This window comes from Citrus sinensis, chromosome 4, assembly GCF_022201045.2.
Source record: "Citrus sinensis cultivar Valencia sweet orange chromosome 4, DVS_A1.0, whole genome shotgun sequence".
In the NCBI taxonomy this organism is placed as follows: Eukaryota; Viridiplantae; Streptophyta; class Magnoliopsida; order Sapindales; family Rutaceae; genus Citrus; species Citrus sinensis.
Window position 1 is genome coordinate 28,919,381 of NC_068559.1, and position 11,987 is coordinate 28,931,367.

The following is an 11,987-nucleotide window of genomic DNA, read 5'->3' on the forward strand; positions in this document are numbered from 1 at the left end:
ATGCCAGTGGCTGAGGTTTTTCTTTCTGCTTTCCTTCAAGTATTATTTGACAGGTTGGCTTCTCCTGAGCTGCTGAACGTTGCTACCCGATGGAAAATTGATGCAGAACTGAAAAACTTAACATTACTGGCTTCAAAAATAAATGTAGTGCTTAGAGATGCAGAGGAGAAGCAGGTCAAAGACATGGCAGTCAGAATGTGGCTGGACGAGCTACGGGATGTGGCTGATGATGCTGAAGACGTGCTGGATGAATTTTCCACTGAAATACTGCGGTGCAGATTGGAAGCGGAAAGGCAAGAGAACAGAAACCCGTTGAACGGTATGTTCAGCCACTTGAATGTTTTCTTTAACTTGCAGTTGGCCTGTAAGATAAAGAGTGTAACTGAAAGATTGGGAGATATTGTGAAACAAAAGGCAGAGCTTGGTTTGAGAGATGATACCCTCGAGAGGCCTATAGGCCTTTTCCGAAGGATACCCACAACTTCTCTGGTGGATGATCGCATTTATGGTAGGGAAGAAGATGCCGACAAATTGATTGATTTCTTGCTAAAGGATGTTGAAGCCACTGATGACGGAATGTGTGTGATACCCTTAGTCGGCATGGGCGGTGTCGGCAAGACAACCTTGGCTCAGGTTGTGTATAAGGATGAAAAGGTGAATGACCACTTTGAACTCAAGGCATGGGCGTTTGTCTCAGATGAATTTGATTTGGTTAAGGTAACAAAGGCGATCCTTGAGTCGTTGGGTGAGTCTTGTGGCCATATCACACAGCTTGAACCACTTCAAAGTGCTCTGAAGAGGAAGCTGACCCTAAAAAGGTATCTACTTGTTCTGGACGATTTATGGGGTGAGAATTACAATGAATGGGAAGTGCTGCAGCTTCCATTTAGAGGAGGAGCGCATGGAAGCAAGATCATCGTCACAACCCGTAGCGAAAATGTTGCTCAAATTGTGGGCACTGTTCCTGTTTTTCATCTGCAAGAATTGTCAGACAACGACTGCTGGTCGTTGTTTGCGCAACATGCATTTTCTAAACTGAATCCTGAAGCGCGTCCAAGCTTGGAGAGTATAGGCAAGGAAATAGCAAAGAAATGTAAAGGTTTACCCTTGGCAGCAAAGGCACTGGGGGGTTTATTACGCTCTAAATCCAACGTTGATGAGTGGCAACATATTCTGAACAGTGAAGTATGGGAATTACCAGATGAGAAAACTGGGATTCTTCCAGGACTAGCTTTGAGCTATCATCATCTCCCTTCTCATTTGAAGCCCTGCTTTGCCTATTGTGCAATTTTCCCCAAGGGCTATGAATTTGAGGCGAATGATCTAGTCCGTTTATGGATGGCAGAAGGTCTCATGTACGAACCAAGAAGAAACATGCAGAACGAAGATGTTGGTAGCCATTATTTCCATGATTTACTTTCAAGGTCACTCTTCCAACGTTCTAGTAGGAATATTTCTCGATTCATAATGCACGACCTCATTAATGATTTGGCTCAGTTTGCTGCTGGGGAAAGATGTCTTAGGTTGGAGGACAACAGTCAACACAAAAATCATGCAAAGGCTCGTCATTTGTCGTACATTCGCCAGAGACGTGATGCCTTCATGAGATTTGAGGCCTTCAGATCCCATAAATATTTACGGACTTTCTTACCACTGGATGGTGGGTTTGGAATTTGTCGCATAACAAAGAAGGTGACACATGATCTACTCAAAAATTTTAGTCGATTACGTGTTCTATCTTTGAGTCACTATGAGATAGTTGAGCTACCAGACCTGATTGGTGACTTGAAGCACCTTCGTTATCTTGATCTGTCTAACACCTCGATCAAAAGCTTGCCTGAATCAATTGCTGCCTTGTACAACCTGCAAACATTGATTTTATACAGTTGTCGTTACCTTATTCAACTACCTAAGCATATGGGGGACCTGTTTAACCTACGATTCCTTGATATCAGAGGATGTAACTTACAGCAATTGCCACCACATATGGGTGGGTTGAAGAATCTGCGGACATTGCCTTCTTTCCTTGTTAGCAAAGATGGTGGATGTGGGATCAGGGAGTTGAAGGATCTGTCAAAGCTAAAAGGGGATCTGTCCATCATTGGGCTGGAAAATGTGGACAAGGACACAGATGCCGAGGATGCAAATTTGAAGGATAAAAAGTACCTCAATAAATTGGAATTGCAATGGAGTAGTGGTCATGATGGTATGATAGATGAAGATGTGCTTGAAGCGCTACAACCTCATTGGAACCTTAAAGAGCTCTCCATTAAGCAATACAGTGGTGCAAAATTTCCAAGGTGGACAGGAGATCCATCATATTCAAATTTAGTCTTTCTCAGTCTTATCAATTGTAGAAACTGCACATACTTGCCACCACTTGGACAACTGCCTTCTCTCAAAAACCTCATTATCGAAGGGATGGATGCTATAAGCAGAGTAGGACCTGAGTTTTATGCTGATAGCTGGCTTTCGATTAAATCTTTTCAGTCCTTGGAAGCTCTCAAGTTCAAGGATTTGCCTGTCTGGGAGGAATGGATTTCACCTGATGTTGGAGAATTCCCTCACCTTCATGAGCTTTGTATAGAGAATTGTCCAAAATTTTCAAAGGAGATACCCAGATCTCTTGTCTCCTTGAAAACCCTTGAAATACTTAACTGCAGGGAACTGTCTTGGATTCCGTGCCTTCCTCAGATCCAAAACTTGATCTTAGAAGAATGTGGTCAAGTGATTCTGGAAAGCATAGTTGACCTCACCTCACTAGTGAAACTCCGTCTTTACAAAATTCTAAGCCTCAGGTGTCTGGCCAGTGAGTTTTTCCACAGATTAACTGTACTTCATGATTTGCAGCTTGTTAACTGTGATGAGCTTTTAGTTTTGTCCAACCAATTTGGATTATTACGCAACAGTTCTCTTCGACGATTGGCAATTTGGAAGTGCTCCATCAGTCTTTTATGGCCCGAAGAAGGGCATGCTTTGCCGGACCTACTTGAATGTTTAGAAATAGGTCACTGTGATAACCTTCATAAGCTTCCAGATGGACTGCACAGCCTCAAATCTCTCAACACATTGAAAATAATCAATTGTCCAAGTCTTGCTGCCCTTCCTGAGATTGATGCCTCATCCAGTCTCAGGTATCTTCAAATCCAACAATGTGAGGCTTTGCGGTCCTTACCTGCAGGTTTAACATGCAATAAGAACCTGTCTCTTGAATTCTTTGAGCTTGATGGCTGTTCTTCTCTCATTTCCTTCCCTGATGGTGAGCTACCTCTAACTCTTCAGCATCTCAAGATCTCAAACTGTCCAAATCTGAATTTCCTACCAGCAGGATTATTGCATAAAAACACTTGTCTGGAATGTTTGCAGATCTCTGGATGTTCACTTAATTCATTCCCAGTAATTTGTTCAAGCAATTTATCATCCCTCTCAGCCTCCAGTCCAAAATCCTCTTCACGGCTTAAAATGCTTGAAATTTGTAATTGCATGGACCTTATCTCCTTACCTGATGACCTCTACAACTTCATCTGCCTTGATAAACTGTTGATAAGCAATTGTCCAAAACTTGTGTCCTTCCCTGCGGGAGGACTGCCACCCAACCTGAAGTCACTTTCAATATCCGACTGTGAGAATCTCGTAACCCTGCCCAACCAAATGCAAAGCATGACATCACTTCAAGACTTGACCATAAGCAACTGTATTCATCTTGAGTCCTTTCCAGAAGGAGGTTTGCCCCCCAACCTGAAATCTCTTTGTATCATAGAATGCATTAACCTCGAAGCCCCATCCAAGTGGGATCTGCACAAACTAAGGTCAATTGAAAATTTCTTGATCTCTAATGCTTCTTCAAGTCATCACCAACCATAACCATTCAACTTACAAGCCCGAGCCAGAAGAGAAGCAGAATCTATTACTAACTAAATTTCAGGTTCGATATTTCCCGACTTCTGAAGACTTATCTGTTAATTAGTTTTATTCTATTGCTAACAGTAGTTCATGTTCCACATGCAGATGAAAGTCAATGAAATGCTTGGAGTGAAACCAAGATACACGATGCTGCCTCAAATCAGATTCTTGTTTTTTTTTTTTTTTTCGAATAAAGAAGTACAAGGTTCAACGGGGCTGTTACCTGTGAGCCAGGAGCTTAATGTATTATGCATGTGATGGGAAATCACAAAACTTGGAGCAAATTGGATGAAAATTACTTCAGGAACTGTTCAGTTGATTACAGCAAATGGGTTTCTCACCAGTCATGGTTTTGCTGCCATATTCTAGCTGGGTTTTTCGAGAGCCTCTTTTTGGGTTATAGAGGGATTTAATGATATTTTATCAGCTAAATTCCCATTTTTATATATTTTATTTAATAAAACCAATTGTTTTACATAATTTACTAAATTAATCCTACCCACGCTGCCTGAAACCATCAAATTCCCTTACTGAAAGGCCAACCTTAATCATCTTTCATGAGAGAAATTTGTTATGAGCACGATGTGTACTTCTCATTTTAAACTTATTTATCATCATAGGTGAGTTAAATAGAAACAAGAATTCTACTGTTCAAAAAAATAATTGAAAAAAAGGTTATTTCTTTCGACCTCTCTACTCTCTGGAGTCTGAACCTCTTGCTCCTAACAAACAGAGTCATTACATTTTATGATAGAAAAGTTTGAATCAGAACTGCAGAAAAGTTAATTTAAAGGAAAAGTTTTTGTTGACTTATTTTTTGGGAATTTTTCTTTTTGTACGAACACAAAAAATTAGAATCAGTCAATCAACCAGTCACCCACAATGTACACAGCGTTGATGTTTGTCTTGGGTCAAATCCCAGATTAAACCCCGAAGCTGGCTAAAACGACACCGTTTTGTCATTAATTTTTTTTTTATTTGCTATGAAACGACGACGTTTGGCTTTGGATAAATCGCAAAAGCATCAACAGAAGTTACAGAACCAAGTTGCTTCTTCATCTTCGTTCTCCTCATTTCAGATTAAAAGCAAACAAAACAAATTAAAGCGAAGTAGCTCAAGCATAAAAAGCGGCCAAATTAAAGTAGAAAGAAAATTCCATATTCTTTTTTCAATTGTTCTTTATTATGTGTGGCTAGTGGCTACTGTACAATAGTGAAAATAAATCTTTGCATGCATTTTTTAAATTATTGGCATAAAAAGAATGGAATGAGAAGTATAAAGAGCTTGAATGATAATTGTAAGCCACTGAAGAATCAAATCACAAACGTCCACAACCAAATTTGCTTTTGAAAGACTTGGATTTTGCAGTCTTACGTGTGACATTTGTGCTATGTTATTTCTACCCGCATCCAATCATATCTTACTAAATCTTGGTACTGCGCTACCTTAAAATTTCTCACAACTGGCATTTTGATATGAGCTTTTGACTTCTTTAGCCGGCCACGGGAAAAAAAAAAAACATAGTTTTAATTCAGATCTAACTATTCCATCTAGAGCTAACTCAAGACAAAGGAAAATGATGTTTGCGTTAAGAAAACGAAGAGGAAGGAAGAAGCAGCTGGATCTGTTTTTTTCACTTTATACGCTGGCAAAGGAAAATGATGCTTGGGTTATTAAGGGTTCTGCAGCAATGAAGAGGGAAAAGCAGTGGGTTAAGACTTAAGAGAACGAAGAGGAAAGTAAAAGCAACTGGTTCTGTTTTTTCACTTTATACAAGCCAAAATGACATCGTTTCGTAGCAAATCAGAATGAAAGAAATAAGCGCTGAACGACGCCGTTTCAATCGCTTCGGGATTTGATCCGGGGCAAACATCATTTTCCCAATGCACAAAAAGATACACTTCATCACCAAACCATATACTTCGAGCAATTAATGAATGTGCATCTTGAGTAACATGTTTAACAAAAGGACGAGCTGAGCTCTGCTTTTACTTTGCATCTCCCTGCAGCACAGTTTGACGAGGAAGAATTCCACTGATAGACGTACATGAGTTTCCAATAGCAATGCTGGATCTTATTTACTCTTCGAGCACTGGGAGTCCGCCAAGAATGGTGTATTTGTTGAGATGCTTGAGTTTATGTAGCTCCCACTGAGACAGGGGAATAAGGTTCTCACAATCAATAATGCCTAGTGATATCAGATTAGGAGGCAAACCCCCATGGGGAAAGGACATGAGAGAAGGGCAACCAGAAACGCTTAAATCCTGAAGAGACGTGGCCTTATGTATTTGATGGGGTAGGGACATGAGATTTTCACATTCAGAAATTAAAAGTGATGTAAGGCTGGTATTTGGCAACCCTCCTTCTGGAAAAGACTCAAGGCTGGGGCAGTTACTTATTGACAAAAGATTAAGATCAGTGAAGTTGTGCATGTCCTCAGGCAAGAACTCAAGCTCCAAACAATCCCAAATCTCAAGCTCTCTAAGCTCTAGAGTGTGACTTGATGTCATGTTTTCTAAGCTTGATTCGCCTTCTGGACCAACTACAGAATCACAATTTCTGATCTTTGAAGATTCACCAAGTGACTTCAAATTCATACAGTTTACTATCCTAAGATGTCTCAGGGTGGCAGGTAGCTGGTTTATTGGAAGGGAGAAGAGTGAAGAACAGCCATCAACTTCCAAGGACTCCAGGGCCAAGCCTTTTTGGTCCATCAATACTTTAAGTATCAATTCTGCGTTTGTGCAATCACAGATCTTCAATCTTTTAAGAGTGGTAGGAAAATAATCTTGCTTCGAGTTAGAGAAAAACAAACAACTACTGAATTCCAAATATTCAAGAGAAGTGTATGCCATCCGATGAAGCAGTACCTCCAGATCTGGACATTTGTTGATCTTCAGCTGTTTAACAGTAGTGGCTGCTAACTCGCTTCTCAGAAAGGAAGCCAAAGAAGACAAGTTATCAATTTCTAAGGATTCAAGAGTTTCCCCAGTTCTAATTCCTAAAATCTTGTCCTCATCAGGAAAGAGTGCAAGTGCAAGAAAATTTTTAGGCACTGGGGCTTGCGGTTCAAGATCAAAAGGCCTATTTAAATCAATTGCATTTATTAGACTTGCTGTTCCTTCACCTTCTGAAGTTATGGAGGATTCTGGAAACTCCAGTCCTGCTGATAAAAAAACAAAAAAAAAAAAAAAAAAATAATAATAATAATAATAATGATGATAAAAATGATGATGATGATGATGATGATGATGATGATGGAAGTGATAGTGAATGCCGTACTTTATTTAACCCCAATGAGAAGTTCTTAACCTGTGGTAGAATAAGCAGGTAAGTTATCCTGCAGGCTTGTTCGTGGTCTCTTCAACCTGGGTGAAGAATGAAGCATTGATGGGAGGGAAAGAGAGCAATCAATTTCCCATGGGGAAACCATTTCTTCACAGTTACTGCCTATATATTCCTCCCATCTCACCTGTTAAATATTATGATAATTGATTAGGGTCATAATGCAACAAAAAGATTTCAACTCTCCAAAATATTATCTAATGGAAAAGGAGACAATGTGCTTGCATTGTAATCTGAATGACAAAGCTGAAAATGTCTATCATGATGGTATATTCTGACATCTTATACCAGCAATGATACCATTTTGATTTGCAAAACAAACATACTAAAATGCCACGAATGCCTTGACATCATTAAATATAGGAAGAAAAATGAATGTTTGTGAAAGTTGGATCATAATAGGATATGATAATGTACAAAAATTTGGAGATCTCCACCTGTTCCTCCTTTAGCTCGCACAGATCACGTATGTGTAGCAGTATAAGTGGTATCATTTATCCATTAAAGAGTTGGTAATAATTGACCGTCATACCAAAGGAATGAAATGTCATCTACTCATTGTTGAGGAAAAATAAACAGCATGTGTAAATGATCAGAAATTGAATGCATAATTACACAAATAGAGGTATGCAGTGCACTTCCAAGAACATTTCATACCGATATTTAGCGCAAAAAATGAATCTCACCAGCAAGCATCTCCATTTTGAGTTAGGCCATCTATTGGGATCCAAGTCACATGCTCCAATCACCACACCACTACACCTGCAAGAAAGCATAAATGATATGAAAATCTCAATTATTAGATAAAAATAGGAGTTTGAACATGATATGTAATCGAATCTCCAAGACCTTTTTCCTGAAGAATCATCCATTTCATACTGCATTTGGATTTTTTCCCCAATGCAAACTGGCTTTCTGATGCTTTTCATGTACTTTTGGTAACATATGACAAACTCTGAATGCCTGGCCCTGCATTCAACATTTTTGAACAACTGAAATTTATATTGTGATCATGTACTTTGAAGAACTAGCTTCAATCAAATTTGAAACATCAGTGATACAAAATTATTTTTCCCATCTGATATTGATTGCTATAAGGCTATAACAATTGTGACTCACATCACAACTAAGTTTTATGTAAACTTTCTGCACTCCCTTAAAAAAGCATGTTATGAATTGATATGTTAGATAAAATCCAATAAACACCTTAACATTAATTGTTTGTGGTCAAGAAAAGCGAAATGTGATAATTCTAAATGTAACATTTCTGTTGTAATGTATAAATAGTCTTTCAACATCTACAAAGACTATTGAGTTCAAATAATTTCTTGTCTTTTAGACTGAAAGTATTCATGTTTATCCAAACATCTAGGAACATATATAAATATATATATATATATATATATATATATATATATATATATATATATAACACTATAGCAATCACCTACAGAAGTGAGTAGTTCATTTCCACAGAACAGCATCAGTTCAGCAAAGTAGTTTTATGATTGGTTATCCAAAAGTTTCATTTTTCTTTTTCAAAAATCTTATCTATTCACATGTGAGGCGCACATTCATCCACCAGGACATCGAAGTACTCCAAAGGTTTTCTTTCAGAATTTTGGGTAACTACTAGATGGCATAGGCAGGCTTCAATATTTATCATCCAAATTATATGGAGTTTGGTACTGCTAAATAAAAACATGGTTGTGCTAAGACTGATCTCATCTAAGTTTTAGACAAACCCACTTATAAAAAAAAAACAAAAAAAAAATTACATTTTGCAATGGTAGGATTTACCATAACCACTCAAGTACCAAGCCTAAATATAGACACGAAGTTAATAGAAATAATGGTAATAGGAGAAGAAACAGCTATTGTTTATTTTTTTATTTTACAAAGCAATCGAATATGGGTATTCATGGTACCTTGGACTGTAAAAGACATCAAACGTGCTCTTGTTGGATATTGCATCAGCCACTGGAGAGAGGACATCAAGATATGTATTGTGCTTTTGAATAATGGAACCAGGAACATCATTTACAGCTTGAATAGATCTCTTAATTCCCAACCTCAGCTTATTATTTTCGTCCCTACAAACACAATTTTTAGAAGATTCAGGAACTTCCGATTATTCAATGGTGGATCAAAGCAATAAGGACAAAAGATGAAGGTGAAATATCTCCAATTTTATTGCATTTTTTTTCCCAGGCAGCACAGCAACAGCAGTTAAATTGTAACCACTTATAACATTTTAATGGGTTTTAGGACCTGTGAAGTTTTTCTACTTACATCATTTTGATGGATTACCTTATGTCCTTGTATTGATTTTAATTGTGTTTTTGCAGATTGGCTTGTTAGGTCTAAAAAAAGAGCTGTCCCTCAACTAAATTGGATCCAAACAAAATAGTTATCATCTGATTTCCAATCAAGAGTATAATTCTGACTCAATATGCATACCTAATAAATATCACTGTATCCCCTGGAACCAGATTCTTCTGTCTCACAAAATACTTCCACCCCACAGTAAGGTAATGCCGTCTTGACTTCCCTAAAAGGATATTAAACACTGAATCCTATTAATAATTCATTTAATTATTAAATCTTAAATCAGAATTCTACCATAAGTACCATCAACAAAATTAAATTTCCACGCTACTCCATGGACATCCTTGGCAATAACTGAATAGTTGATTTGCTTCTTATAATCCTGAAACAGGAAAACTGAATACAGTCAATAATTCCAGTGTATAGTCCATAGAATTTCTTTGCAGTAGCCTCTTGGGTGTGGGAATGGGATATCTGTTTATAGTGCTGCAAATGTGAAATTTAGAACAAGATTTAAGTAACTGATCCATCAGAATGCAACTAGCAAAAAATGAAAAAAGGCGCTTAAAATCACACCAGATGAGCCAGAAAAGGGAAAACATTCTCAGCATCTTTGGCACGAATCACGATTTTTTTTTTGGATTGATCGGAAGCTCTGAGCTTTTTGTAAAACAAGGGAGGGGTGGAATTAGCTGTTGATCCCTCACCATCCCTCTTGTTGTCCACAACCAAGTCTTGAAGCTCTTTGCCCTTAAAATTTTCACCTACCATCTATGCAAAATGAAAACATTACGATCATCATCGTATATAATTATGGAGATTAAATTTGACCCCCAGCTCCAGGGAGAAGTAATAATTAAAAGCTGTAACTTTTCAAAACCAATTAGCAGTACATTACTATGAGTTAAAGCAACTGATTACCTCAGGTAAAGGAAGTAAAGTCATCTTGGTATAGACCTTGTCAGTCTTCTTAGAAACCTGTTTCGGGTGATTGAATTCAACAAAATGAACAAACAAGAAGGGAGGAAATGGGAATTGCGGAAGAACTAAAAGGTGAAAAAAGGAGAAAAGGAGAACTTACCAGATACCGAACATCTGCAACCCTGCATATAATTTCAGGTTTGAGATCAAATGTGGGTGGGGCTTTTGAGACAGAGGCAGGGGCAGAGTATTCCAAATGACCTTGCGGGAAATACACAACCAGGTCTCCTTTCTTTGGCAGTGAGGGTGGAGGGCCAGCAAAAGCTTGCCAGAGCAACAAATTATAGTCTGAAGAAGGACAAGCACGTACATAGCACAACATTAGCATATGATGATATTTAAGATTAGAACATGAATGAATATGATTAAAACAATCAAGAATGAATTGAGAAATAGCACCATCATCCTTGTCAGAGATTTCTGTGAAAATGAGATCATCCGTTTCTATTTCGCCCTCTGCATCAATTGTTTCCATTAAATTACGAGACCAACAAAACTTTCAAACTTGAGAAATACCACCATTGGATGAATATGATTAAAACAATCAAGATTGAATTGAGAAATACCACAATCATCCTCGTCAGAGATTTCTGTGGAATTGAGATCATCCGTTTCTGTTTCGCTCGGTGCATCAATTGTTTCCATTAAATTACGAGACCAACAAAACTTTCAAACTTACAGAAAATATGAAACAAGCCAGTCAGAGTCGACACATTGCAACAAATGATAATAAGCGTCAACGAGGAGAATAAACAACTAGTCAAACTACGCGCAACTCTCAACTCAAGTTCGGATTAGGATCTCTCCTAATCTATCTTTATCTGAGTAAATGTTATTAATATAATTAGTAATTAATAAATAAAATAATAATAATTAAATTTTAATTATTTATTAATATTAAAATACAGATAACATAAAATATGTAAAAAATTAAAAAATATTTAGATCAGAAGAAGAAGATCTCAATCCCTCAAATTCAATCCAACCAAGGTTTCTCTCTTTTTTTTTTTTAATAAAATCATCTCACCACAATCTTTTGACGCTAAAATCATTGAATCAAAAATTTTGTTTAATTTACCATCTTTAATCAAATTTATTACAAAAGCATTTGTCTTAGGGACCTTATTTGCTTTTCCAATTGTCCTCGCGCTCGTAAAGCAGTTGATGGGTCTGGGTTATCCCCATGTACTGAAGGATCGCGGGCCCTTTCGTACATGGATTTTAAAATTAATTGGTTTTAAGTTACTTCATAAATTATAATCCCTTTCTTTCTTACTCCTTTTTTTATCCGATTAATTCGATGATGTTTGTTTCGAACAACATTTTAAAATTCTTAAAAAATAATAGTTTTTTTTTCGAATAATCTTTAATTTTTTTTTTAATTTTTTTAATTTTATATTTTTTTAAAAAGTAAAATAATACTAAATTG

At 37.3% G+C, this 11,987-nt stretch overlaps 2 protein-coding genes across 6 annotated transcripts; one reads left to right on the plus strand and one right to left on the minus strand.

Moving 5' to 3' along the window:
* Nucleotides 1-4,206, plus strand: LOC102608928 (putative disease resistance RPP13-like protein 1). 2 transcript variants are annotated; one of them, XR_371125.4, is made up of 2 exons: nucleotides 1-3,925; nucleotides 4,009-4,206. XR_371125.4 is itself a non-coding variant. In XM_006482873.4 (2 exons), the coding sequence occupies exons 1-2, from the start codon at nucleotides 1-3 to the stop codon at nucleotides 3,384-3,386; spliced, it is 3,279 nt and encodes a 1,092-aa protein (XP_006482936.1). In that variant the 3' UTR covers nucleotides 3,387-3,523. The 2 variants fall into 2 exon arrangements, 1 of the variants encoding a protein (XP_006482936.1); XM_006482873.4 differs by lacking the exon at nucleotides 4,009-4,206 and having other exon boundaries at nucleotides 1-3,259; nucleotides 3,367-3,523.
* A 1,438-nt stretch (nucleotides 4,207-5,644) lies between these two features.
* LOC102608439 (auxin response factor 4-like) lies at nucleotides 5,645-11,379 on the minus strand. 4 transcript variants are annotated; one of them, XM_052439959.1, is made up of 13 exons: nucleotides 11,125-11,379; nucleotides 10,958-11,014; nucleotides 10,659-10,846; nucleotides 10,499-10,555; nucleotides 10,154-10,348; nucleotides 9,881-9,959; nucleotides 9,710-9,800; nucleotides 9,178-9,342; nucleotides 8,099-8,218; nucleotides 7,936-8,011; nucleotides 7,217-7,376; nucleotides 6,775-7,070; nucleotides 6,607-6,638 (listed from the first exon to the last, which is right to left on the minus strand). In XM_052439959.1, exons 1-13 carry the CDS (start codon nucleotides 11,201-11,203, stop codon nucleotides 6,633-6,635), a joined length of 1,569 nt encoding a protein of 522 aa, XP_052295919.1. In that variant the 5' UTR covers nucleotides 11,204-11,379; the 3' UTR covers nucleotides 6,607-6,632. The 4 variants fall into 4 exon arrangements, with proteins under 4 accessions (XP_006482934.1, XP_006482935.1, XP_052295919.1 ...); XM_006482871.4 differs by having other exon boundaries at nucleotides 5,645-7,070; nucleotides 11,125-11,374; XM_006482872.4 differs by having other exon boundaries at nucleotides 5,645-7,067; nucleotides 11,125-11,373.
* Between the last annotated feature and the right edge of the window lie 608 nt (nucleotides 11,380-11,987).

Excerpts from the sequence above, each read along its gene's own strand:
- LOC102608439 (XM_006482871.4), bottom strand. The coding sequence starts at position 11,203 with ATGGAAACAATTGATGCACCGAGCGAAACAGAAACGGATGATCTCAAT. Across the intron at positions 11,015-11,124 it reads CTCTGACGAGGATGATTGTG|AGGGCGAAATAGAAACGGAT; the intron begins GTATTTCTCAAT and ends CAATTGATGCAG. Across the intron at positions 9,801-9,880 it reads GAAATTTAATTTTGTTGATG|GGAAGTCAAGACGGCATTAC; the intron begins GTACTTATGGTA and ends ATATCCTTTTAG.
- LOC102608928 (XM_006482873.4), top strand. The coding sequence starts at position 1 with ATGCCAGTGGCTGAGGTTTTTCTTTCTGCTTTCCTTCAAGTATTATTT. Across the intron at positions 3,260-3,366 it reads TCTCATTTCCTTCCCTGATG|ATCTCTGGATGTTCACTTAA; the intron begins GTGAGCTACCTC and ends GAATGTTTGCAG.